We start from the raw sequence: 26,501 nt of genomic DNA, 5'->3' as shown, positions 1-26,501 counted from the left end.
ATGGGACCGCTTCCCCCATTCCATGAGTTATGCATAGAGAGAGGACGACGAACTGAAAGGCAGGAAGGAAGGTTAACCCATTAATATGCCCCTGCCTCAATAATGGCACAACAACGCTCAACAATGACACAACAGCCGAACGCAGTATACCCACTGAGCCGCAGGGCGGGATCTAACGGCGAAGAAAATCTTCGCTGAGATAGGGCCAGGAATCCAACGCCGATACCGGAAAACTATCATGTTTTCGTCCATGGCTACGACATCGAAACACGCGAGCAGACACGTCTGCAATTTATTGTCCCCTAGTCGCAGCGGATGATGCAAGTGCAGCAGCAGGGGGGCGAACGCCGTCTCAAGTGACAACAGAGAAAGACTCCCTTTTAACTGCGACCATTAGGGGATCAACGAGCACTGTACTAAAGTGTACTAGAACTTAAGTAGCGTCTGGGGCGCGTCGCATCGACTCCATGCGCTAGTTGTACAGAAGATTTCGCATGTACGGGTGTTTCGGTCCTGCGTTTAAAAAAAAATGTTCACGGTCGACCCTCCAAGCCGATGGCTCCACAGATCGACGACAAATTACGCGAGCAGAAAAAAAAAGATGCAACGTTACGGTATCATCATCGAATTATTGAAGGGTACGTTACGAGTCCCTCGCATCAGGCTTCTTGTTTCCACTCTATTTTACAAAATTACAAACTTCATTGCAAAAGCGCAATGGACGCGCGACCGCGCGTCGCGTTCAACGCACATTGCGATACCGGCACATTTCAAGCTTCTGGAATAGAAGCGTGCTGGTTGATAAAATTACGGGTTTTATTAATCAAGAATAAGCGATATATGACCAGTAAGTGTCTTTACTTTTGAAGTTGATTAGTTTGGCGGACACCTGTTGCCGGTGCCCCAAGAAATTAATGCGCGTTGAGGCTCGGTAGCGCACAAGTTCTTTAGAAAAGTACCACTTACCTCTTTCCACTCGCAGTGCTCGTTCAAGGGATCTTCGTCCTCCATCGCGCTGCACAAACAAAACCCCTTTACAACACGTTGTTTCTCGCGGTCACACCGCAGTACCAACCTTGAATCCTAAACCGCCGTTCCACTTCAGCGAAGATTCCCTCCGCGTTTGGCCGCGAAAGCAACAGCCAAAATCCAGCTCGCGTGGATATCTTCGTAGTAGTAGCTCTATGCGTTCCACGACGTTACAGTGTAACGACGTTCCGAAGTCGAAATGGCGAACTTTATACTTAGGTCATTAGGTGGCGCCCTCTCATAACAGAATACTTTTTATTTTAGTTAGCTGCATGTTTAAAACATGATCTTACTTTATAGTTGGCAATTTCACATAATTGTTTTTTTTTTGCGCATATACTATGTAATGTTTTTTTTTTTTGTACGGAACTACCAATAAACAATGGCTCATGTCCACTACCTCGTGTTTCCGGATCGCCGCTTGAATGTGCACAGCTTTCGGTTGTGTTAGTGGTGTGGAGAGCTTGGTAAAGTCGCGTGGACGGCGCAGGTATGCGGTTGGAGAAAGACGCCCTGATCGCCGAAAGTCACGATGGACTCCGGAGGAACACCTTGGAGCTGTTCCTCAGCTGCAGGACAGGCGACCTTGCCCGGGTGAAGTACGCGAAAAATCGAGCACCCAAGTCGACCCTTTGTCGTGTGTCGAATCCGGCATGGCATGATGACAGCTGTCAGCCTCCCGTCATTCACTTCTCCCTTATTTTTCTGAAGGTACCTCGTCGAAGAACAGGAAAGCGAGCTCAACGTGAGGGACAGATGGGACGGCACACCTCTGTGAGCGGCTCGATATCGCGACCTGACAAATTACTCAGGTTGCTGGTCGAAATCGAGCAGTCATTTCCTTCTCACAATTTTTTATTTCTTTTTTAGATACTACGCCTGTCTCTGCGGCCACAAGGACGTCGTCGAATATTTACTCTCCCAAGGTGGGCATTGTCGCGGGTTTCGCGCGCACACAATTCATAGCATGCATGCACGTTTTTCGTATTAATACTTTCATTCACATGGGCAACTGGCGTGGTTATCGTTTCTTTAACATTGATATGCCTATTGTGCACCGTAAGGAGCTGGATCTACTGATGTCACATAAAATGATATTCACCAGTGTCCCCATTCATTTCCCCTCTCCAAGTTTCACTTTATACCGGCTGATCGTGTGTATGTGTGTTCAGGTAGCATATTGAGGTTCGGTTAAGTTCCACCGAATGCACTGCCGATCAACATCACTGAAAAAAAAAACGCACATATTTGTTCCACATACCTCATATTGCAATGGGGCTAACAGTGCACTTAAAAGGAATGAGTTGCTTTTAATCGGTATGCTTTTAAATGCTGTACATGAGCTCATGCGTGTTTTTGCTAGCTTATCTCTAAACCTATTGCTATACATAGTGTGCTAATTTTATGCGTGCAGATTTGTTCCAGCAGCTTTCCTTTCGTGAGAGCACGCATGCTAGTTTACCTTTTCTTTTTACCGCACTCATTCGCAGGCGCAAGCTGTGTGGCCAACACCTTCGATGGCGAGCGCTGTCTGTATGCATCGCTGAGCCTGGAGATTCGAGATCTCCTGCGAGACCGAAAAGTGATCACGTCGAACACGATGCGCCGGGACACCTATGATGAATTCTTGCGCAGGTACGAACTTCTTTAAATTTTGCCACGATGTTGGACAGTTCCCGTTGTGGTATATGCAAACGATCAGGGCTGACTAGCCTAACAGCCCCGTGACCTCAATGACCAGTTCTGCATATATGGGCATTAACCCGTTAACCTTTTCTATTTCACTATATGCCTTATGTCTGCTCGTGACCGGCCCCTGTTTTACTCGCTTTCCGTTCTGAGCATGCTAACGAGCAAGCTGGCAGGACAAGGCACTGTATGCTGGTCCTTACAATGAGTTTCATGTCAGCTAGTTATCGAGGTGCACTGCAGGAGAGTCCCCATCAGTATGATTTCAATGACGTTGCGATGAGGACAGAAAATTCAATATTGTGGCTATTGCTGTCACTGCCATATCAGTGAATGTCACACATTATGTACTAGCTTACTGGTATGCCTAATGTACTGGGTCTTCTGTTGGTTTCGGAAAGAGGTATACCACACACTTTTCCTACCTACACCACGAGCTTGCTCTTACTCAATTTTAGAACGCAGCTCCTAGGCACCCGTTCCTACATTCCGTGTCGGCGTTGGTGTTGTCGGCGTAACCGGTTGTCCATGGATGGATGGATACGGCTGTTGTTTGATTTCTAACCTTGCTTGAACATCTGGTCCAACATCCAAGTAGCAGAGCGAAGCGCCACCTGGAAGGTGACTGCCACGGGAAGATGCCGGAGAGTGGTTAAAAGCATAACATGCCACCTGTCAGCGATGGCAGGTGTCGCACGAACAGCTGCGCTCAAATTTCGCATTACCGGCTATCATCAGTTTTTTGTGCAGTCTGTCAGTTTTTTGTGCAGTTTTTTCTGCTTTCAGTTACGTATACCAAAGTGCATGACTTTGCAGAACATCAACTTGCAGGAGTTCAGATGAAACCTAAGATCTGTTTTCTTACTTATTTTGATATACTTTCACATCCACATACTGACTTACATGGTACATTGTACAGTCACTGATGGTGCCCTGCTTCTCCTGCTGTGGTCTCTTTGGTGTGACAAACACAGTACATCTGAATGAATGTTCCAGCTGTCAACATTAGCTTTAAACGTACCGCTGGAATGCTTTTGTGGGTCAGTTGAAAGTTGTAACAGCAATGCAAGCATCATTTAAAAGACTCTGAACACAAATCCGTCAAGGTCTTGTTCTACTGACAGCCAATAGTTTCAGTTCTCATGGCTCTGTTGGTGTTTGTTTGAAAGCAAAAGATGCTCTCATTGCTGCAAAATTTGGAGCTAAAGCCGCAACATTTTTGTTTCACTGCTGCAATTAAAGCTTGGCAGTGGTGGCATTAAGGTTGATGGTCTTGCATTGCTTAGTATTTGATTTCGTGCTAAAGCTGCATGAGTAATAGTTCTAGTAAAAAAAAAAATCTCATTTATGTGCAAGTAGCTATTTGACTTTTTTTACCCCTTCTGCCCCGCTTCTGCTACAGAGGTGACGTTTGCTCGCTTCATACTAACTTGCGCCGGACTTCGGGAGGCACGCAAGCAATACCTCGGTATTCAGGGTTACCACCACAGCCGGCCACCAGACACTCGGATCTGGACTAATGGACCCCAATACCGGGCCTTGTTGGCATTTATAGCCGACACCGCCTTGCACAAGTACATATAACTCTCCTATGCACATATAACTCTCCTATGCCGAAGGGCATATTTGCGCAATAATAATAAAAAAAAAGTGGTGACCGATTAACCTAGGCCAACTTTAATTGTCCTCTCTAACCCTCTTTATTTGTTACTGGTGGCACAGTGTGCAGCATGGTTCGAGTGAGCAACTGTAAGGTGGAGAAAGGTGGCAGGGTTTGAGTGGAAATCTGCTGGAGGACATTTTTTTTTCTTCTAGATTCCCTGTCACCATACCTGACAGCTGCATATGGTACTGAAATACTAGACGTCAACAGGCTCTGCGGCCACTGCCAATTTTCTGTTTACAGCCTTGCAAGTTCACGAAGTTAGCATGCATTGAAAGTGAAACTGCCAAAACAGTTCTTTGAAAATGAAAACACCAAGTATTGTGGGTGCACTGCGTTGTCTTGGGAAGGCATGGTGACGAGAGAGAGTAGACCAACTGACGTGTAGAGTTGGTCTCAAAAAGGGTAGCATGGCCCTTTGTTCTCCTGGAAGTTCTTTACAATAAAAAAAATCCAGTCTACAATGAAAATTTCATGCTTGCAGGTGCTTGGAGGACAGTCAGCACTGTGATGTATCATTCAGTGTACAAGGGGAAATAATTCCTGCTCACCGCTGTGTGTTGGCGGCACGCTGTGACTTTTTCCGCCGTTCACTGCTTGACAAGTGGGCAGGACGGCAGTTGATTCCAGTTACTCACCATGCAGTAAGTGTGCCGTAATGCTGCCTGCAACAACTTGCCATTCTTTCGTAACGTCGTTTATACTAAGTATTTGTCCTCTGCTGCTATGTGGTTAGTATGTGCCAATTTTTGGGGCCCCAGTCACTGCGGCATACCCCTGGTTTCAATCACAGGTCACCATTTCGTCTACATTTGCCACAAACTACTTCCCGTGCATGTTAAAGGGGCCATGCAACAATATTTAATATGGAAGAGCAGTCGGTATTTTATCATTCGTCATCGCAACAGAAAAATTTTTAAGCTACTGTTGTATCGTAGTAATGATAATTAGCAATGAAACAGTACACGTAGCATACGGTCGAGCCGATCTGTATTCTCCTACTTCGTCGTCTTCTCTCCCCCCATGCGCGCGAGTGCGTGCAGCGCACTTGCCACACTTCATCTTTATCACATTTCCGCCGCACTTAAAAAAAACAAAATGTCTAGCGGATGTCATAGTCTTTGAACCATGCGGGCCGCTTCTTTTTGTGAGTACTTCGGCGAGGCGGCGCAGGAGGTGAAGCCGCAGTTGCCGCTGCGGATTTACTACACAAGGGTTGAGGAGCGGCTGCCGATTCCGGAGCAGGCGGAACGGCTGGCATCATATGGATTGAAGGCGCGTCCGAAGAAGGACCCTGGACCACGGTTCCGGACTGTGGACTGGGCGGCGGCATTCGGTTGCCGTCGATAGGCGGCGAAATATCAGCGAAAAAGGCCGCTGGAGCTGAGGAGGACAGTTGCTGCTGAACTACTTCTGGGCGAACCGCAGAAAACTTGGACGAGTGCCACACTCGCCCATCATCCAGCAGATAAGATGCAGGTCCACGCTGCTCCACAACCTTCCGAGGCTCCGAAAACCGAGCTGACAGTTTGCCTCGCACATTTGGTTTGCGGACACGCACGTACTGGCCAATCTGAAAGTCACGACACTGGGCGCCACTCCGCTGGTCCGCATAAAGCTTGTATTGCGCTTGTTTCTCGTCAAGCCTCTGCCGCAAAAGCTTAAGCGCTTTTGTCGGATCCATTGAGAAGGACTGATCCGGCAGTCCTACGACGTTAAGTCTTGTGCGGGGCAACCGGCCATGAAGTAGGACAGCTGGTGCAATTCCTGTCGTGGCATGGGGCGTACAGCGGTAGACACCGAGGTAGTCCACAATCGCTGTACGTAGGTCGCGTCGCTCGCACAGAGCTAGCTGAATGTAGGACTTAAGCACTCGATTGAATCGTTCAACGAGTCCATTAGCTTGGGGATGGTACACTGAAGAGTAGCAATGGCGTATCCCCCGTTCGCGGAGGAAAGTTTGCATGGCCATCGATGAAAATTGAGGTCCGTGGTCAGAGACAATCTCTTGAGGGTAACCCTCACGAGCGAAGAGGCCAAGCAGGAATTCTTGAACGGTTTGAGTTGTGATGGCATCAGCGAAGACAACTTCTGGCCACTTACTGTAATAATCCATGAGAGTAATCGCGAAGCGGCAGCCACTGGGAGCTTGGTCGAAAGGCCCCACGATATCAATGGCAACCTTATCCCAAGGTTTCTCTGGGAAGGCGACAGGTTGCAGAGGAGCTGCCACCGGACGAGCCGATTTGTCACAGGACTGGCACACGACGCATGTCCGTACCATTTCTTCGACGTGCTCGTCCATTCGCGGCCACCAGTAGAGCTCTCGCAGTCGACTTTTCGTGCGGCTGATCCCGGGGTGTGACTCGTGCGCGATGTCCATGAGGCGTCGTCGCAAACTTTCGGGAACGACGAGCCTGTCACCTCGGTACAAGACGCCTTGCACGACGGACAGCTCCGAGCGCAGGAGATAGTATGGCCTAAGGTTCTCCGATAGGGATTTCTTGTCCGGCCATGTCGCCGATGTAAACTGAATGGCTTGAGCAACTGCCGCGTCGCTGATGGTTGCCTCTTGAAGCTCTTGTAGAGTCACGGCTGGCGATAGCAGGCAGACGAAGTCGTCGTCACTGGCGTCGAACTCACTGGGCTCACTGCACGATGTGGTCGGTAAGGGAAGGCGAGACAGAGCATCCACAATAGAGTTGTCATTGCCTTTGCGGTACTCTACAGTGTAGTTGTAGCACAACAGGCGAGCCGACCAACGTGAAATTCGCAACGGCCGATGGCCCGTTCCTTTCGTCGACAGCAAAATGACAAGTGCACTGTGGTCGGTGCGTAGAACAAAAGGCCGGCCCCACAAATACACGTGCCACCGTTCGCACGCCCAAACGCAAGCTAGGGCCTCACGTTCACCAACAGAGTACTTTCTTTCTTGGGGTGTCAAGGTACGGGAGGCAAACGCAACAGTTTGCAGGGAATGGCCGTTGTCTTGCTGAAGCACTGCCCCAAGGCCATATCCGGAAGCGTCAGTCGTTAAGACCACGGGAAGGGCAGGATCAAAAAAATGCAACACGTCACATGACGTCAACATGGACTTCAGTAGTTTGAAGCTTGAATCCGCAGCAGCAGTCCAAGTGAAGGCGGAGTCGCTGCCTCGAATTAGGGCGCGCATAGGCTCAACGACGTCGGAGTAATGCGGGATAAACTTGGAGTAGAAACCCGCAAGTCCAAGGAGGGAGCGAAGCTCGCTGATGCTAGATGGAGTCGGAGCCTTCGTAATCGCCTCGATGGCAGAAGAAAGCGGAAACAGTCCTTCACCGCTGACAGCATGCCCCAAGAAAGTGAGCTTCGGAACATCGAAGACACATTTGTGGTTGAGCTTGAGTCCAGCTTGGGACAGGCGCTCGAGAACAGCACGAAGGTTGGTCAGGTGCTCCTGTCGGGAGGTGCCATGGACTATGATGTCGTCGATGTAGAAGAGGACACCTTTGCACCCTTTTAAAATTAAGTGCATCATCTTCTGAAAAGCCGAAGGCGCCGAAGCAAGGCCGAAACACACTCGTTTGAAGCGGAAGAGGCCATCATGGGTAATGAATGTGGTCAATTCCCGACTCTCAGGGCTAAGTGGTACTTGATGGTAAGCCGAGGCAAGGTCTAACTTCGAAAAACGCTGTGACCCGGCCAAGCTATGTAGAAGTTCTTCCGTTTGAGGCAAAGGAAAACTGTCGACCACAATAGTCTTGTTCGGCTCACGCAAATCGACGCACATTCGGATGGAGCCATCTTTTTTCCGAGCCACGACTATGGGTGAAATCCCGTTCAATGAAAACCCGTTCAATGATGTCTTGAGCTTCAAGCTTCTGGAGTTCCTCGGACACCTGCTGACGAATGGCAAACGGCAGCCGTCGGAGCTTGCAAGCAACAGGAGAAACGGAATCCTGCACTCTTTGTGCACGTAGCCACGAGCAACTCCGAGTTCCTTGGAGAAGAGATGTTCGAAGTGTGGACGTAGCTCAGGAGGTAACAGAGGCGTATCCGGTGTCATGGAAAGACATTCCAACGATGCACCTTTGATCTTCATTTGTAGAGCGGCAATGGAATCCAGGCCCAGCAGCGTTGTGCCTCCCGAGACAACGTACAACAGGATGCAGGCGGTACGGTCGTGGAACTTTGCTGTGGCAACAAAACACCCTTGGACTATAATCCGAGACTTAGAATAGTCCAATAGTTGAACTGCAGTTGATTTAAGCGGGAAACATTTAGCGAAGAATCGGTGGTATAGATCTTCAGAAATAATTGACACAGATGAGCCGGTGTCAATCAGGAAGCGGATGAACTTGCCTTCAATCAGGACTGATGCGAAAATTCCGTTTTTTTTACTTTCAACATTGAGAATAGATGCACTGCTGGAGCCATCCGGCATCGACGATGTGTCAGCAGTATCTGCAACTTGCTGAACTTGAACAGGACGGTCGGACAACTAGTAGAGAGAGTCGAAATGGCCCACCTTGCCGCACCGACGACACTTGCGGTTGCGGGCTCGGCATGCAGGGTTGTTCGCTAGGTGAGTTGTAGAACCGCAGCGGTAGCACATGCGCTCTGGTATTGCAGCAGCAGGTTGTGATGGTTGACTTTGGCACTTGCAGCAATGGGCCTGAGGTGGTGTTTGTCTCGATCCACGCTCGCATCTCACACGATGTACTGGAGCGTCCTCCTCAGCCAATTCCCTGGCTTCCCGAGAAGCTTGCTCACACTGTCGAGCAAGGAGCATGGCGCGCGACAGAGTCAAGGAGGAGCCTTCCATGAGTAGGCGCTCACGCAGATGGCAACTCGAGGTCTTCTCCACCAGCTGGTCCCTGATCATATCGTCCGCCATGGTCCCAAACCCGCAGTCGGCGACAAGACTGCGAAGGACAGCGACGTATTCATCGGTTGTCTCTCCTGGAGCCTGAACTCGACGGCGAAAGCGATGACGTGCGGCGATTACATTCACGGACGATTTGTAATGCTCCGACAGGATGGATATCGCCGCATCAAATTCGTCAAGGCGGGGCGTCTCGTCACCGGAGTGCGAAGCCGCAGCTGTAGGCGCTGGAGGGGACGACGGCGGCACCAATGTATAAAAAATGCGCTGACCTTCCAGTCCGAGGCAATTCAGCAGGATGGCCTTCCGCCTGTCCGCGCCCAGAGTAGAGGCACCAGAGGCCAGCATGTAATTCCGGAACGCCAGCTCCCATTGCTCCCATGGAAGGGCAGGACGACCAGGAGTCGGCAGGAAGGGTGGTGGTGGCTGAAGCCCAGAAAAGCTCATGACGGATGGTGAGCAGGCCACGTGAAGGTCCCGAATCAAAACAGCATCCTCGTCGCCAAAATATGTTGTATCGTTGTAATGATAATTAGCAATGAAACAGTACACGTAGCATACGGTCGAGCCGATCTGTATTCTCCTACTTCGTCGTCTTCTCTCCCCCCATGCGCGCGAGTGCGTGCAGCGCACTTGCCACACTTCATCTTTATCACAGCTACCTTCGTTAAAACCAAAGATACCTGCGATTAAAAATGACGCTCCTCCTCTCCCGCTTCAACCCGTACGTGCCGAGGCTCCACACACACGAAAATGAATAAATAAACAAAACAGGTCGGGAGTGTGTCTCGTTCTGCCCACGCCACTTGGGCACACCCAATGAGAAGGCTCGCTCAGATTCGCTGCTCTGTGTCGGCGGGAGAACTGTGGCTAAGAACACATGGTGGGATGTCGCCCTAATCGGCTGCGAGCTGAGACTTTAAAAAAATTAATTGTAAATTGTAGGTATATGCAGAGCTTTTAAATTTGACTCGAATACTCACAAAAAAAAATGCTACAGATTTGTTGCGCTAGAATATGATCATCAAGATCATTTCAGGGTCCTTTTAGCACTACGTTATATTGCTGACAATTTATTTACCTGAACAGTAGCACTGAAACATGTTCTTTGCATTTTGTGAGGAGAAAACATTTTGAAGCCCGATGATAATCATTCTTTCGGTTTGATGTATTGCTTAATCTAAAGTACTTTGGGCATGTTGGCTGAATTCTGTGATGTGTGCACTTCTCAAGCATGTGTTGCTTGTAATCTTTTTATTGAATGTTCTTTTTGTTTGTTCTGTTAGTGTGCAGGAAAGCAGCTTTTCCTCATAGTACAGAATCGGGAAGTTTATGCTTTAAAATGAACCATTTGTTCTGATAGTGTCATGCACTAGTAACATCTGGTGGCAAGGAATGCAAGCCATGCTTTTTATTTTTGTTGCCCTAAACATAGGTCACAGAGCAGGGCGAAGAGTTCTAAACTCTTGCTGAAGATGGATTACAGGCTTTTATCAGTGTGCTTCACTGTGGAAAACGATAGAAAAATGAGTAGCTCAGTGTGCTTTAAATTGTGTGTGTTTGCTAAAAATGTAATAAAAAATGCTATAAAAGATGCAGCTCATGGGTAGACACAGTTACCTTCCTAGCTACTAGATGCCACTGGCATGCAACTGGTACCTAGCGCACTCTTTTGTTCTCTTCAGGTTGATGGTGCTGTGTTCAGGATCATCACTCAGTATCTGTACACAGGTGGGTATATTAAGTGATAGTTTTCAATAAGCATGAAGCAGTTATCCGCAAGCTGTTAGAATGCTTCCTTTTAAAATGATTTTGTTGAATACTTGCAAGTTTGCCCACTAATTAGTAAATTGTAGTCTATGAGGGACTTTGCTGGCTTAGTGTGCGACTCTTTCTTGTTTGTTTTTATTATTATAATTTACTTTTGTTGATATTTTATCTAGTCTGAAAAGGAAAATTTTGCCTTCTTGCCTTTCCTCTTGTTATGAAGTCAGGGTAAATGCCCAAATTAACTGCTATGCAGTTTTTCTCAGCATGCAAGGAGTAGCGGTCGCATTTCACTAAGGCAAGGCGCTATGCTATTTTCTGCACGGGAGCCAGGCTCACAAAAGGATTTTCTTGTGTGTATGCATTTGAAACATCATTATCTCAGTCATTATTAGGGCAGTAGAGCCAGGCCAGTAGTTGTGAGCTGATGGGGAATGTGGGCAAGTCCGTGGTTATAGCAAGAAGCCATTGCTGTTGGGACCACTGCAGCTTTCTGCACACGGCTACTGCTTGAACAATGCAGCTGGATGCAGAATAGAAATTAATGAGCTGATGCGCTTCTCTTGAACATCAGCATTGTACAATACTTGAGTGCACTGTCAAGCCACTAAGGGGAGCAAAGCAGTTTCATACAACATAGCTTCGTAAGCTGTCACTGTGGCTGCGGTAGCGTGTTCAGAGAGAAGTGTTTGTTGCTCCAAGCTATGATCACCTCCCTTCCATGTCATCCTCCCGAGTGAAATGGTCTGGTTGCAATACAGAAAGACTAGTGCACCTATGAAAGTGCTCAAAAGCAGCTTTTGTTGCGCAATCATGTACAAGCGCAAAAAACAAGGACAAAGAAGGACTGGACAACTGGTCCTTGTTTTTTGCGCTTGTACATGATTGCAATGCACCAACTCGCCCAAAGGTCTGTGCTTTTGGTGCACAAATTAAGTTTAACATGGCCTGGTGGGCTTAATGTTCAGTGGGAGGCAGCTTCAGAAATGTGGCTACTTCAATGGAGTTCCCTTCTTATCGAAAACCATCATGTAATGCGAGAGCAGAGGTGTTGCCAAAGGGTGTGCACTTGAGCGCACAGCCCCTGCTATTCAGTTGCTTGTCACTATAGCACATTTCTTGCTGACAGATTCAAAGCTGTTTCCAGAGCTCGTATCTAAGTAAGCACTGATACGTTGTTGCATTACTTGCAGGCCGACTTGAGATGCAAGCCAAGCATTTTGAGAGTTTTCTCGAGCTTGCATCACGATGCCAGCTCATTTCTCTCATTGCGGATGTCAAGGAAGCTTTAGCAGAAGTGCTGAATCAGGGTGAGTGAGTGCGCATGCGCTCAAGCACGGCTGTGATTTGGAATGTTTGGACATGTCGTTGCCTCTGAAGCCAGATAGGTTAGCTGAACACATAAATGACAGCAAAATGGGCGCATGGATGCTTCACACTATGAGATTGTCGATGCTGCTCGACGCATACTCTGTCGCATTAATCGCTTTGATCGTCTATTAATTTTTCATTGATCTTCACATTTAATAGTTGTGCTGTATTTTAGCTACCACTGAGGGAACCATACATCCATGGGGCAGCCTTTTGTGAAGGCCTGCAGGATGAAGTAGGACTTAACTATGGCTGATGACTCCAGCTGTGACTTTCACATGTCTTGTGCCCCCGACAAGCACGTTGGCACCTTCCTTCAGTGTGTTCAGCGAGTATAGCTTGTACTAACCACTACTTTGTTTAGAAATGACCATTTGAGGACTCTGTTGTGCCTTTCATGTGTGAAGTACAATGGTATTTTCACATGGAGTTGCTCTGTGTCATCACAAGTATTCCTCTAGATTGTGCTGGGACTGTACAGCATGCATGCCTTCCTGTGCATGACATTATTTGGCTTTGGGGGTGCGCTTCAGAACACAGACCTAATCTAACCTATGTGAACACCTTTGACTGTGCATTGATTGTGTGCATGCAAGTGTGCATGCAAGCATGCATGTGTATGGCACTTCTTTCATTGCTGTCATCTAGAGTGGCATGTCAGGTGCATAGACAAGGTAAAGCCTTCACCATGGTAAAGAGTGCCTCTCAGTGTCTCTCTTTTCTGTAAAAATTGGGCTTTATAAGTCAGCATGGTCCTGATAGGGCCCATCAGCTGACGCTTCATGGTGAAGCCTTGTTGTTTCATTTAGGTGAACTACTGGTGTCCCTCAGATTTTTTTTTGTATAAAAGAGAGTTTGATTGAAACTAAAGTTGAACATATAAAAGAGGGCTTGACATTTGCAGAAATCTTAGGCTCAGTGACCTGGCCCAGTTATACGATAGCATTATTTTTCAGTAAAGATGCAGACTGAAATCTGCAATAAAGACAGAGTCGTACGGTATGGGCCAAGTACTCACAGTGGTGGTGCATTGAGTGCATTTCACCAATCACACTGTTGTGGTGCAAAAGCATTGAGGTTTTTAGATTATGTTTCTTGATAACTGTACGATAACAGGTGAGGATTTAAGCTTTCCTAACCTCACCTAGATTGCTGGGAGTAGTAGGGATATCGAAAATTTTATGGTTTGATTGGTACATACAGCATTGAACAGTATGTTCATGAAGCATTGCTCGGAACATCATAGATTTCACATTACTGTGTGATGGCTTGTGCATTGGCGCGATGTACGTATAAGTCCATGAACTAGTGACTGCGGAATCACAGCACTGTGCTCACCCTTTCACAGTTAGCACCATGCAGTCATGGCACAAGGAAGACGTGTTTCTGCATTAGGGCTTGGTGTTGGAGCTTAGAGTTGCTCACTTTCCTTGCGCAACAACTCTCAGTGTACTTACCCAAGCAGCAGAGGTAATCGGCCCAATATTGGAACCATATTGGCCAAGTCCGGCCCTACAAAGTAGCAGAGTGAAACCATCCATTTCCAATATTGGACTGATTACCTGTGCTGTTTGGGTAGTAAGTAAGTTCTTTTTTCCATGCAGGAAGCCAGAGAAGTGGTGTCAGCGCAGAGAGTGAGACCATCCTTCTTGAGCCCACACATTACCGGGAGCAGCTTCAGAGGGACTTCTCCACATTGCCCGTTGAGCTTGCATCAGGGGTAAGCTGCTGGGCTGATTTGTTATTTTTCTGTTTCTTTTTTTATTAATTTTTGTAAGGTCACTTGTGCTCTCTACTTGTTCATTCATCCATGTGCCCATTCACTCACTTGGCTTTTATGGTGCATATACAGGCTATGCAAAACTGGGTAGTGAAAAAGCAGCAGTGAAACACAACCACTGGAAACAGCTAGCTCAGCGGGGCGTGATAAGTCTGAGCTGGCTTGAGCTGATGACAGTTTCTCTTTGCCAATGGTTTGCTGGTTTTTTTTTAATTATGAGGCCTTTTGGTGAAATTTTCACAAATCTTACTTGTTGATTTGAATATGTTCTAGTATACGTTCATGAGTAATGAGTGCAGCAGGAAGTGATTTTTGTGTGTGTTGTGTTGTGGTTTATGGCACATAGGCAACTGAGGCCATCATGCGCCAAGAACAAGCTGTAGGAAAAGTCTTTTGTTGAATATTATAGAAGTGCAAGAATCACCCTTGCTCTAGCGGCCCTCAAACATTAATATTACCCAGTGAATATAGGTGATTTTTGCTTTGAATTTTTATTTTCTCTGTTATTAATTAATGGTCAATACATTACTGTTGCTGCACTTTACCAAGGGTGGTGGAGGCCTTTGTTGGGCCTTCTAAGTACCATTAGTCCAGGCCTTCCCTTGCAGGTTAAGGAGCGAAATAAAGTGAAAGTCAAAAAGACAGAGTAAAAATTATTGCAGGGTTTAGTTGTATCCCTGCAGGAATTTTAATACTGTTACTTCATTCAGTTCCCTCGGGTACATATACAAGTATTATTGCTGTTGCTAATGGCGAAGGCCTTTAAAAGTTCACACACGTCTTGTCCTCGCTCTTTGCTCAGTAGCATTAGCAAGTCTTTGGCACCACTGCATTACAAAGAAAAGTAATTGTGACATCAAACCAGCCGTAGAAAGAAATTTGACAAGGCCAAATGCGAGAGATAAAATGACTTGGACTTCTCAAAATTTTTTAGGTCTTATCATGTATGTGTATTAAGTTCCAGGCTTTCATCATCAATTGTTACTTCACCATTTTTATCTTTTTTTTTTGGTCGGTGTCATTATGGGTTTGTTGTGCATTTTCAGCAGGTAATTTTTTTCTGCCAATGAGCTTAGAAGCAAACCTGTCATTGTATTTATGTCAAAATGTTATTCAGGTAAGATGGTGAAAATATATGCAATGTAGTTAAACCAGGAGCTGTGGTAAGGCTTTTCAGACCATTGACAACAAGATGTATAGCATTTGCTCATTTTTTGCATGATGACAGTGTAGTTAGTTTTGTGTTAATGAAAACCTTTATTTTTATTCTAAGTTTAATAATTTGTCAATGGTGACCATTGCCTGACTGAGGGACCTGTTAAAAAAATGTGGCTGTTAGTTGCACAGCAGATTCAGTCAAAAATTATCCTACTTTTATATATTTAAATTAACCTGTTTGTAGTAATCTGCTTGTGCCAGTCTGAATTACTTGTTGCGTAGAGGTACGAGCAATGATGTTTACATGCCTCAGGTCACTGCTGGCGGTGCTGCATTCCCTGCTGAGGAACATAACCATGCAGACATCTGCATTAACGTGGATGGTACACACTTTCTTTGCCACAAGGTAAGACATACCTGCTGCATACCTTTGAAGTACATCTCCGCGTCATGATAGAAACGCACCTTAAGCTTGGGGGCACTGGTTGTAGAGCCACTGGCTAGGTAATGCCCCGCTTATGGTACTTTGAGTCATTGAGTCAGATATAGGGTTGTTCTGTAATCTGTTTGGTTTTTGTGGGAGCAGTGAGCATGGAGAGCTGAGAAGGAAGAGAGTTAAGTATTTAGTTTGGAGATATCAGTGTATGCGCTTGCTAGATGTGTCTCTTAATTTCTGCAAGCAGTTAGTTAAAATTCCCTAATTAGTTGAAGCAGTTAAGTTATGTTGTCCTGTGCATCATGCAAACACAATCATATCCCCTTTGGGCGCTGCGTCCACATATGTGGACGCGACCTAACGCAAGGCTAATTTCCTTCTTTGAATAACGCGCTCTTACGATTTTTACCCTCCCTGTCAAGTTTGTGGTGCCATCTCTTGTAGCTACAGCGAAATATGTTTGTAAAAAAAGAAAATATGTGTCTCACATCATTTGTCGGAAGGACGAGTAAATACCTTGTACTTTTTGCATTCTATCATAACAAATGATCGCGAATGATGCAATTTAGGGCTCAGAATGTGTCGATAGGTTAATGTAGAAACGGCACACCAATTTTCATCCTCATAGACGATGAAAAAATGCTGCGGTAGATGTTCGAAGTGGCGTGTCCACAAATGTGGACATGGCGCCTTAATGCAGAAAATATCAGTGGCGTTTTCTCCCCACAACGCGCTGTTTTTTTGTGCACGTATGGCACGAAATAGGCTTACTGTTTACGGCCATTGAAAACCATGCTTTTACAAAGAGAACGTTGTATGACTCCAGCGCAGAAGCGTTTTTCATGAAAATAGCCTATGGAGAAGCGCCTCCAAAGTGCTGCCGACCGAGCAATGAACATCCGCAGGTCGTCGCAAATAACCGCCAGTTAACTGAGCCACTGCCAACAAACACAGCGCGCTATGACCAATGCTTATAGTCACGGAGGTCTAGGAGGGTCTTAGGCCCCTTGCTAGTATTCAAAAAGGGGTCCGAGGCCACCTGTGCTTGATAGTAGAACACATGAATCTGAAGGAAGCAACAATTTTCAGTGACGGCCAGAACATTTTTTCAGTATCGCTTTGAAATTTTCACTGCAGTCTTTAGCAAGAATCGTTTCATTTTGTATGAAACTTGACACGGCGAAAAATACAAAGTGGCAGCACTACACAAGAAGGGATGAAAAAGGAGAACCCGTGCCCTCACACCATGATTAGTTCAGAGCTGGCCGCTCAGCTCCAAGGCTACAAAACAACAATCAGCACATTGGTAGAGCGAGGGGACAGTTTGTTTCAGGTCTCTGACATAAATTGAGCAAACAATGACCTTTAAAAATGATTTTTCATTTTTGCAAAAACCATGTGGAAAACAGGCCGCAAGATGCTATCTCTTTCTCCCTTTCCACCTGTGCTCGGATCACTCGAGACCCCTTTGATGCATGTGGACTTGAAGCATTACTTATGATGGAAGCAACCATTGGCCCCACCTTCTGAACACGTTAATTACACAGCGGTGCCGACATGAAGGCTGCACATCTAAAGCCACGTTCGGTGCATGAAGTGCCGAATTTTCCTCTGCCTGTCGTCACAGAATGGCTGTTTTTATCTGTTCTATAATTCACGACCAACAGAATAATACCCTGAAGCGCATATTCTCACATCTAAACATTTATTCGTGTCTAACGACCAGTTAAAGAAGGCAAGTAAATGTAGCAGTTTTTACGATCATGTATCAGGTTTAAGGCAGCGTGTCCACAAATGTGGACACGTATAAAATATGCTTAAATATGAATTTTTGCATTTTTTGCACATCACTTCTGCTTAGTATACTGATCATTATTGATGCAAAAGAAGAATTTTCCTTTCAGCAGATTAAATTGGTTCCTGAAGGGGATATGATTGGCTTAATATTGAGAGTAACTGTATCTTATAGCAAGCGCACTCCTGTAGCATGGCTTCTAGCACAGTAGTGATATTGATGTGAGATAGAAAACGTTGCGGACACAGAATTGAAAACATGACATAAGATGGTTCAATACTTGAGGTACATCCAACGTAGTGCTAAAGGGTGCTGGGCTCCCCCCGCTTGCGGCCCTTCAGTAAGGCAGGCCTAGTGCACTGAATGTGCAGTTCCATTCTTCGACATTTGTGTCAGGAATGCGATGCGTAAAACAAGGGCATGCCATACCTTCACTTGTCACACTTTTTGCAGGGAGTCTCAGAGCATCTTGCTGTGTCTTGCCTCACTGTCTGAAAAATTGTAATTCAATTTCTTTGTACTGATTCGGGACGTGCAACAAATTTTTTTAATGGTCAGTCAATTCTGAAAGCATTTGGAAATTCCGAGATTCACTATCATACCTTGCAATCAGCTGGACAGGTGATGGCATGTTTTTACATCCTGTGTGCCAATCTTGCTGGTAGATGCTGAGAAATAAATGCAAACATAGCTCATTGAGCCTGCTCTGCTAACTGGCAACAAGCTCAGCAAAGCTAGACTTTTTGCACTTAGCCAAGTGCCGCCGCTATAACGTTACAAACCTGGAAAGCCTGGCATTTCTCTGAGCCTAACTCTCACAACTACGAGAAATATAGATTGCTTTTGGGGTTTCTGCCGGAAAAAGTTCAGTTTTTCTGCACCAAAAATGGCACACCTGCTACTGTATCGCACAAAGACAGAAGTGCCGTCCCATTAGAGTACAACCCTGGTGTAATTTCAGGTGTTTTTGTGCAACCGGAGTGAGTACTTCCGTGCCCTCATTGAGGACCACTTCACAGAGGCCAGTCGGCTAGGCAGTGACCAGCAGCAGCTGCCAGTCATCGAATTGCAGCAAGTCACGCCTAACATCTTTGGCTGCGTGCTGCGACATGTTTACAGTAACTCAGATGACAGGGTAAGCGCTTTGTGTGCAGCCGGGATATTTTATATTTTGGGTTTGAATTGGCTTCAGTCCACAATTGACTTGTCTTTTCGGTGAGCTTTTTTTTATTATTATTGGATTCCCTCACAATTTGTGGCACCCCCTCAGCTCAGCCCCACAAGCCCAAATATTTTGAAGGTGCGACAAAGAAAAGATAATTTCACAATAAGCATTGTCATTAGCCAGTGTTTGGTTTACACATTTTTGAGACCACTACAGTTGTGGTGTGCCTTCATCTATGCGAGCTGCTCTTTTTTTGGAGAGGGCGTGCAAAAATTGTGAAATCTGGCTTTTTGGAAACTCATCTTTTAGATTTTTCTCAAAGTTTGTGGCAATATTTTGATTGGGACCTTGGCTACTAAATCAATAAAGTAAAGTTGGCTGACTTGTTTTATTAATTACATAATTAAGCACAGATAAACCCCGATGGTTAGCATTAGCTGCATCTCTTGACACACTGTCAAAGACATTAGCACAAAGCCTTGTGTTTGCGTATATCCCTGGAAACAATTGGGACACCTTGCTTATGGAGAAGGAACATTGCATGAATTCGGGGACAAAGGTATTTGCTTTGCAAGCACTGCAAAAAACAAAAATGATCAAATTTTTGCACTGCCTCAAACTCATTGGCACTCTGTACTGTTTACACATACTAGTTAAGGTTCTGCATAGTATTAGTTTTGAGCTGTGTACCTTGGGATCAATGATATTCACTTCTCACCGTGCCTGTGCTTCTGAATTTTGTCCCTGGGTGTGTGTACAGTTGTGTCCAGGTTGCACCTGCATGTTGTCTTGTGGAAATGGTGCAGACCTCGTCAAGACAGTTACTAATGGTTTTCCCAAATCTTTCACCAAGTGCATGTTATTGTAATTTTATCTTGGCAGGTGAATGCAACCAATGTCTGGGACGTCCTGTGTGCTGCTGATGTGTACCTGCTGCCAGACTTGAAGCGGCAGTGCGGGGCGCAGATAGCACGCTTGCTTGATGTTGAGAGCATCTGCGGAACATTGCGGGCATCGCGGCTGTTCCGCCTGCCACGGTTGGAGAACCAGTGCATAGAGTTCATGGCAAAGCACTTGGCCGAGGTGAATAAGGAAACATAAATGCTCCTTCCAACTGGTGCTGCTTGTTTCTTTATGGCTTCAACACTGCAAACTCTTTTGTTACTGGAAACACTTAAAAGGCAGTAGTCCGCAGGCTTCAAGCAGTAAATTTAAAATTCAAAGACACTTTGTCTCTGAAGCAGCACTAGACAGTAGTTAATAGACATGGTGGAACCAGCGGCCCATGTTGTAAAAGTGAAAACTGGAGATGTTAAAAGCTGTATCATAAAGAAGTACACATGTACTTACTACATGTAGTAGTACGCTGTAACACAGGATGTAGTTGCAAGACATCCCTTCGCATGTTACCAATAAATAACTACTGTATTCCCTCAGAAAAGCTTCTTTATGTAATGTCAAATGGCTTAAAGCACGAACCTGTCCAGAGAAGTGCATTTGATTATATTTTGCACTTGCCTTCGGCATTGAGACAGACCAATATTTTTTTCCATTTCAGGTCATTGAACTTCCAGAATTCCATGAGGCGATCCGAGAGGATGCGAAAGAGGTGAAACTCAGGCAAGAGACCGATTCCATCACCGTAATAGACGACATCCGCTACTATATCAGTGCCAATGCACGAAGCACAGCAGAGATTCTAGATGCCAATGTGAAGTTGAAGCTCATCGATGACCTCCTAACTACACTCGGATTAGATGCCTATAGTAGTGCAATAGTGGAATGGTATCTGTGCCGTCCACAGCACCCGAGAATGAGTGCTGCTGCACATTATAGCTTACTGCAGCAGAGAATGTGTCCACAGCTGTGAAATTTCTATGCATTGCACAGACAGGCATTTAGTTTGTTTAAACTGTGATAGAATGAATCTGGCTTTGTTATTGGCTACGCACTTCATCATATAAAAATTTTGCGCCTTACATGGAAAGCTGATGCAAAAATTTTGCATGCATGAACTCACAGGACGGTTACGACTGTGTAACATGAAATTCAGCAATAGTGGTCATGTGATGCACCCCTGCACTGGCAGGCAGCGGTTCCAAACAGAGCCACCCGTAGGCTTATGCGACCCAGGTTGACCGCACAACCAACGCTGATGATGGCAACGCGAAACCCAGGGACGGGCGCCATAATGCATTCGAAAATTTTTCAAGCCCTTAAAATTCACCAGTGTCTTAAAGTGATCAGTTACCCTTTAGGGACAACAGGAAACTGCGGAACTGGCTGCCAAACATTGAGGAACTGTACAGTCTTGCAGCTGTGTTGTGCAACATATCTTTGCTGTATGCAGTGAGCGGTTCATGAACAGTGGTGTGTGTGCACCAAGGATACATATTTATTGCCTTGCAAAGGCTTAGCATGAGCAAAGGATGTGATACGCTGTGTCTTACAAGCAGAGGGCAGCCTGTGGATCTTGGCCATGACAATCCCCCTGGGTCCGCATTCTAAAAGGATTGCTTTTTGGTGAATCACTTTTTGTTGGGTGGAATGTCCTTTACAATGCCATGATGCAACAACACGGTGATGTCGATGGAAGTAGTTGCTGATGTTGCATTTTATGCGGTGATGTTTTGTCTGGTAAAATGACATGCAGTGTGTTGGATTGAAAGCTCAAAGTTCTGATTTTGGTGTGAAAGGTGACACAAACATATCTGTAGGCATACTGAATGGATAGCAGTATTTCAGAAATGCTCGTGCAGAATGGCTAGCCACATAAATTGATCAGGGAATCAAAAATACAGATCCCAAGTGGTCCTCAATGGTATCTGCCAGTAACCATGTTGCTTGACTGCATTGGCAGAACAAAAGTGACGTGGTAAACTGCAGCATCTCTGGCCAAATATGGGACAAAAGAGTTTGAAAAGAGTTCTTAATAATATACAAATAAATGAGTGCACGCCACTGCATAATTCAAGCATAGTCAACGAGCAATGGCTGAAGCAAATGCTTCTATGTCACTGCTCTGTGTCCCGAAATTTTAAAGGGACACTGAGGACGACTCCATTAATTGTTCTGAGTAAAAATTGATTCTCTGGCTATGCAGTTGATTCTCCAGCAACCAAAAAAAAAAATACTTATTTCTGAGGAAGTTGCGTTTAAAAATTTTGCCACCATTCGATTAAAACTCGTGAAGTCCACAAGATGCATTCTACTTGCGTCAGCGCCTACGCGTATACCCGTTTTTCTTTGTTTTGCAGCGCATACGGGTACAACGAGCTTAGCCGAAGATAAATCTACGCACTGTCACACTCGATAGGAGGCCAGAAAGGAAACTATTTTAAGCGCGGTGGGCGTATGGCGCCGACCTCTGGTTTAACTCGGGTCGTGTTCGGCAACGCAGCCGTGGGTTACTAAAGATATGTGGACGGATTTTCGGGTATGGATTCCTATTCAGGTCGCTCTCCTTTTTGCCACCGACTCATGGAAAGCTAGTTTTTTGAGCGTATAACATTATGGTTCTTCGCTTAGACGGGGCATGCCGTGAAAGAAAACACGCACACTAACCACCCAAATGCAAGCTTTTATGCATCTTCGCATATGACATCGCTTCGGACTTCTTGACAACGTGGCTGTTAACTTGGGGGCACTGAGAGATTATCGAAGGTAGCCTCCTATCGGCAGATTACGGCATTACAGCGATAAAGAGACCACTCTCACCGCAAACAGACCTCAGAAAAAAAACAAGAAGAAATACACGTGTGGCCACCACCGGCGGATTTCTGAAGTAAACTGCATACGTCAACACCGTTTTCATTACGCGGAGCTCAGGGGCTATGCTACACCGCCATTCACTTCAAAGCAACAGCAAGCAGTCCGCGGTCTGCATGCCACGAGTTCATTTTAAAATTAAATATTCTCCGCCATTAATGTTTTTTGTTGTCCTACTAACGTTAACATACCCAGAAAGAGGCAGAGAAGTATTTTTGGTTAAGAGCAATAAATCACTAGCGTTTTCCTGTGTCCTCTAAGAGAAGGTCATCCACGCAGGCACAAAGAATAACGGTCTATTAAAGCTAGATTCAACACTTTTGCGAAAAATTTTTCTTTATACATCTGCTATTTCTTACCATGGAATAAAATGCTTACGTTTCTCGCTGAAAAAAAAACATAACAAAGGCTGATTACCACCAACGTGAATAAGCCCACAAAAATTGCCATGCCCATTTTCTATCATGGAGAGCTCGATGTCTGGCATATTCGTGGAGTGCTTCCAATGCAGGGATGAGTTGATTTCGGCGAATATATTAGTCAAGCAGTATGCGTTACATGGAAACTTTAGCCTTGCTGGCGCCCCAGTATTGCGGGTGCCATCAAGTCGATTTACACTATATTTTTCCCCGCTCTTTGTTGTTGGAAAAAACACCGCCGCTCGCCCTTTTCTCCAAGATCTGCCTGTCAGCGCTGCAAATGGTGGCGATTTAGTAGAACAGATTGAAAATAAATCTATGTGTTACCGGTTCAGTTTATTAGCTGCAAACATTATCCTCCGTTGAGTGTCTTTCTGTAATGAGCTATTTAGTTCGTAATCATCCTTTAGCGCAACCATGTTATACGAAGAAACGAACAGGAAGTATACAACTGTTCTTGTGTTCAATATGTACGTACATACCTAGGCGACGATTGCGCATTTGTCACTCAATATTTCTTTTCTACCAGAGTAGATATCATGCAGTCAACAGGGTTTCTTTTTTGTGAATGTTGCAGTGTTGTTGCGAAAATGATGCAAAGGTCTTTGTGCAAGATGAGTAATCAATAGAGCGGACTTTCTAAAGTGTGCAGCTGCGCTCGTTGGTGCAGATGTCGGATGCTTTAATATTCTTCTTTCTTGCAGATCTTTTCTGAAGACTCATTTCTACTACTACTTCTATCCATTCTACCACGCTGTGTGCTACTTCACGGGGTGTATAACATTCTTCGCCGTTGCCAGTTTCAAGAGGAGCAAGATGCCTAAGGTGAAATAATGAGAAAGCTTAGCTGGAGCAGTGGGCTGCGATCCGTGATCATTTCCCGGATGAGGTCTCTGTCTTCAGACTTTACTCATAAAATAGTGGGGATATAACAAGATTCAGGCTACATTAACTGAGTGCATGTACTATGCAAAAAAAAAAACGTGCGACGCACACGCTGTCACCTTATGTGTATGGCACCGGCAGTTCAGGACGTCACCTTGCCCCGGCCGTTATAGTTGAAAGGAGAGTTAAGTGAACAATATTTTGATATAGAGTCGTGTATTTTGTTTGTTTGTTAGTACTTCAAAGCACCCGCTCAGGCCATTACATGAGGAGCGGACTAATACGTAATTTCATTATTTCTATGATGAATAACTTGAAGCGCTCACGGGCAGCATGGCTAACGGCTTCCGCGGACACGCTGTTCCATTTTCTTGCAGTAAGGATGAATAATGATTTCAGTTGTGCAGAAGTGGATGCTCGAGGTGGATGAACGACTCTCGGATTGCCCATGCGAAGTGAAAGGCAGTGTGCAGGGATAACAGATTGACTCAGTGAGGAATAATAGAACTTGGAGAAAAGGCAAATTCTGGTTATTTTCTCAGGGGATTCCAGACTTGAGGCGGAAGTGGGGGGGGGGGGGGTATGTTCAATGCAGTAACGCTTGTATGATATGAATATTAAGAATATAGTAATTCAACCACACGGATTTTTACGGACTCAAGCGGTTTGGCAAGGGTTGTTTGTCGGGGGTCCTTAATAGAGCATGGATATTCCAGTTTAGGAAGGACTAGAGTTAAATAGGCGGACAGTTTAACAGAAGGTGGTGCAAGTCGGAGGTTTTTTTTACATAATCAAAGACGCAGTTAGTTGTTTTGGTTACGTTCTTGTCGGTGGTGCGACAAGAGAGATGGTGTGTTAGGCTGATTCTTAGATATTTTAGTAGATGGTGTGATACTGCGGCGCCACATATACTGTAGTTTGGTGTAGGACGTGACTGACGACGAGGAAATAAGATTAGAGTTGTTTTATTAACGTTTAAGTGCATTAGCCAGTTAGCGCGCCAATTTTCTCTAAGTTTTAAGTCATATTCCAGATGGTGGGAGTCCCTGTTTTAAGTCAATGGTACATGGCGCCGTTGTCAGCGAACACACGAAGAGTAGAAAATAGATTACTTGCGTAATCGTTAATGTCGACTAACAATAATAGCACATGACCTGTTCAAGGGTCTTCAGCCGGACGGCACTTAAAATCTTAGAAAGAAACGGAAAGTAAGTGGCTTTACACGTTTTGCTGATGTCGACAGAACTGCTTAGTACACTCTCGGCCACAGTGTAGGTGAGGCCGCTGAAATAAAGACGATTTCTGAGTGATGGCGCGTAAACGTTATTCGTGTTGTTTACAGTTGTAAGTATGAAAAATTCACGCGATTGTCAGTTGAAGCTGACGTCGTAGTAAACCCACTATATCCCAGCAGTACCCACAAATCTCTCAGTGCATATTCCACCACTGAAATTGGTCAGGGAGTGAGGTAGATTTGCCAGTTTGCGATGTCCCGCCGAATAGGCCCATGCGATTTCACCTCCGCTTCCGTTGGGGCGCTACATGTGTGCATCTATAGATGTGTCTTGTGTTGCAGCCCAATGCACGCTAACCGAAAGATGGTCTCCTATTTGTCAATATTATTCAATCTCTGTGACAACCACATGAACACTTTGAGTCGATCGTGAAGCCCGTACAGGGCGTCTGTAACATCACGGCTGGACCGCCCGCCTGCACGGTCACGGTGAACACAACTTCGTAACTACAGTGGTCCTGTCATTGCTGTTCATAGAGCTGCATTTATTCTTTCTGATAAAAAAAAATATTTGCAGTTTGAGGCATGTTTTGTGCACTAGCACAAGATGCATTGCTCGCAAAAAAGCCATCCTGTCTGAGAGTGAAGCCACGGAGTAACCCGGGTAAGCTCGTGTAAGCTTTATATAGCTTCGCGCAAGCTGCAGCCAATGGGAGGAGGACGTAGCGCTTGCTGCAACCGAGTGGAGAAAGGGTGCGAAGATGAAGAGCGAGAAGCGCGGTTTTGTGCACATGCGGATGCCAGAAAGAAGAGGCAGGTGAAAGATCAAGTCGCCAGAGGAATGTGTAGCGTAGCAAACTGTACGTCATGGACAAAGCCTGTCATTCGACAGATTACAAAACCGAACGACGTCCACGGTGAGCTGAACAGCAGCGCAAAAGAAGAGAGCGCAACCTGATTCAACCGATCCAATGGATATAGAGCTCTAGGAGAGATGCCAAAGCAGAGCGGCGAAGGCAGTATAACCTAGATAAACTAGATACGGAAACAGCTGAAGAGCGAGGAACGAGAAGACGATTGGGTGAGAAGGGGCGATTGATGAAGTCGCCAGAGGAACTTGCAGTCGAGAGGCATGTACAAGTAGCTTCAGAGACCACCGAACAGAGAGAACGTGAAGACTGGAACGTTAAAAAACGAGGAAAAGTAGTTATAATTATTGAATGAAAAACGAGTGGGGTGTCTTTTTGACCATAAATAGTGGAAAAGTATATATAGGGGTCCCGAAGAAGTATCTGCGGATATATTGATTGTTAAGGTGCAGTCTTAAGATATGAGGAAAAACTCCGCTCATAAGCAACTTCTCTTTGAAAAAATGCGTTTGTCCAGAATTTCTGGATGGGAAAATGTCCCCATGCATGGCGTTTTTCTTTTAGTGTTCAAAACATCTGAAATTCAACGCTTTACAAAATCAGTTTACT

The 26,501-nt window shown here is 45.6% G+C and overlaps 1 protein-coding gene across 3 annotated transcripts in view; it reads left to right on the top strand.

The window, feature by feature from the left end:
• The first annotated feature begins 1,406 nt into the window (after positions 1-1,406).
• LOC144111903 (ankyrin repeat and BTB/POZ domain-containing protein 1-like) overlaps positions 1,407-26,501 on the top strand; it is a 34,726-nt gene continuing 9,631 nt past the window's right edge. Inside the window, exons 1-13 of one of the 3 annotated variants that reach the window (XM_077644942.1) lie at positions 1,407-1,628; positions 1,741-1,803; positions 1,900-1,955; positions 2,520-2,664; positions 4,866-5,025; positions 10,931-10,976; positions 12,206-12,322; positions 13,988-14,103; positions 15,635-15,727; positions 18,514-18,687; positions 19,600-19,800; positions 20,276-20,337; positions 23,609-23,729. In XM_077644942.1, the coding sequence (XP_077501068.1) occupies positions 1,522-1,628; positions 1,741-1,803; positions 1,900-1,955; positions 2,520-2,664; positions 4,866-5,025; positions 10,931-10,976; positions 12,206-12,322; positions 13,988-14,103; positions 15,635-15,727; positions 18,514-18,687; positions 19,600-19,800; positions 20,276-20,337; positions 23,609-23,729 (1,461 nt within the window). In that variant the 5' untranslated portion in view covers positions 1,407-1,521. The remainder of the gene's footprint in view (positions 1,629-1,740; positions 1,804-1,899; positions 1,956-2,519; positions 2,665-4,865; positions 5,026-10,930; positions 10,977-12,205; positions 12,323-13,987; positions 14,104-15,634; positions 15,728-18,513; positions 18,688-19,599; positions 19,801-20,275; positions 20,338-23,608; positions 23,730-26,501) is intronic. The other 2 variants (XM_077644943.1, XM_077644944.1) reach the window with 2 other exon arrangements.

This window comes from Amblyomma americanum, unplaced genomic scaffold (assembly GCF_052857255.1).
Source record: "Amblyomma americanum isolate KBUSLIRL-KWMA unplaced genomic scaffold, ASM5285725v1 scaffold_12, whole genome shotgun sequence".
NCBI lineage: Eukaryota > Metazoa > Arthropoda > Arachnida > Ixodida > Ixodidae > Amblyomma > Amblyomma americanum.
The sequence above is the reverse complement of the archived record's forward strand: the minus strand, read 5'-3'. Positions and strand labels throughout refer to the sequence as shown.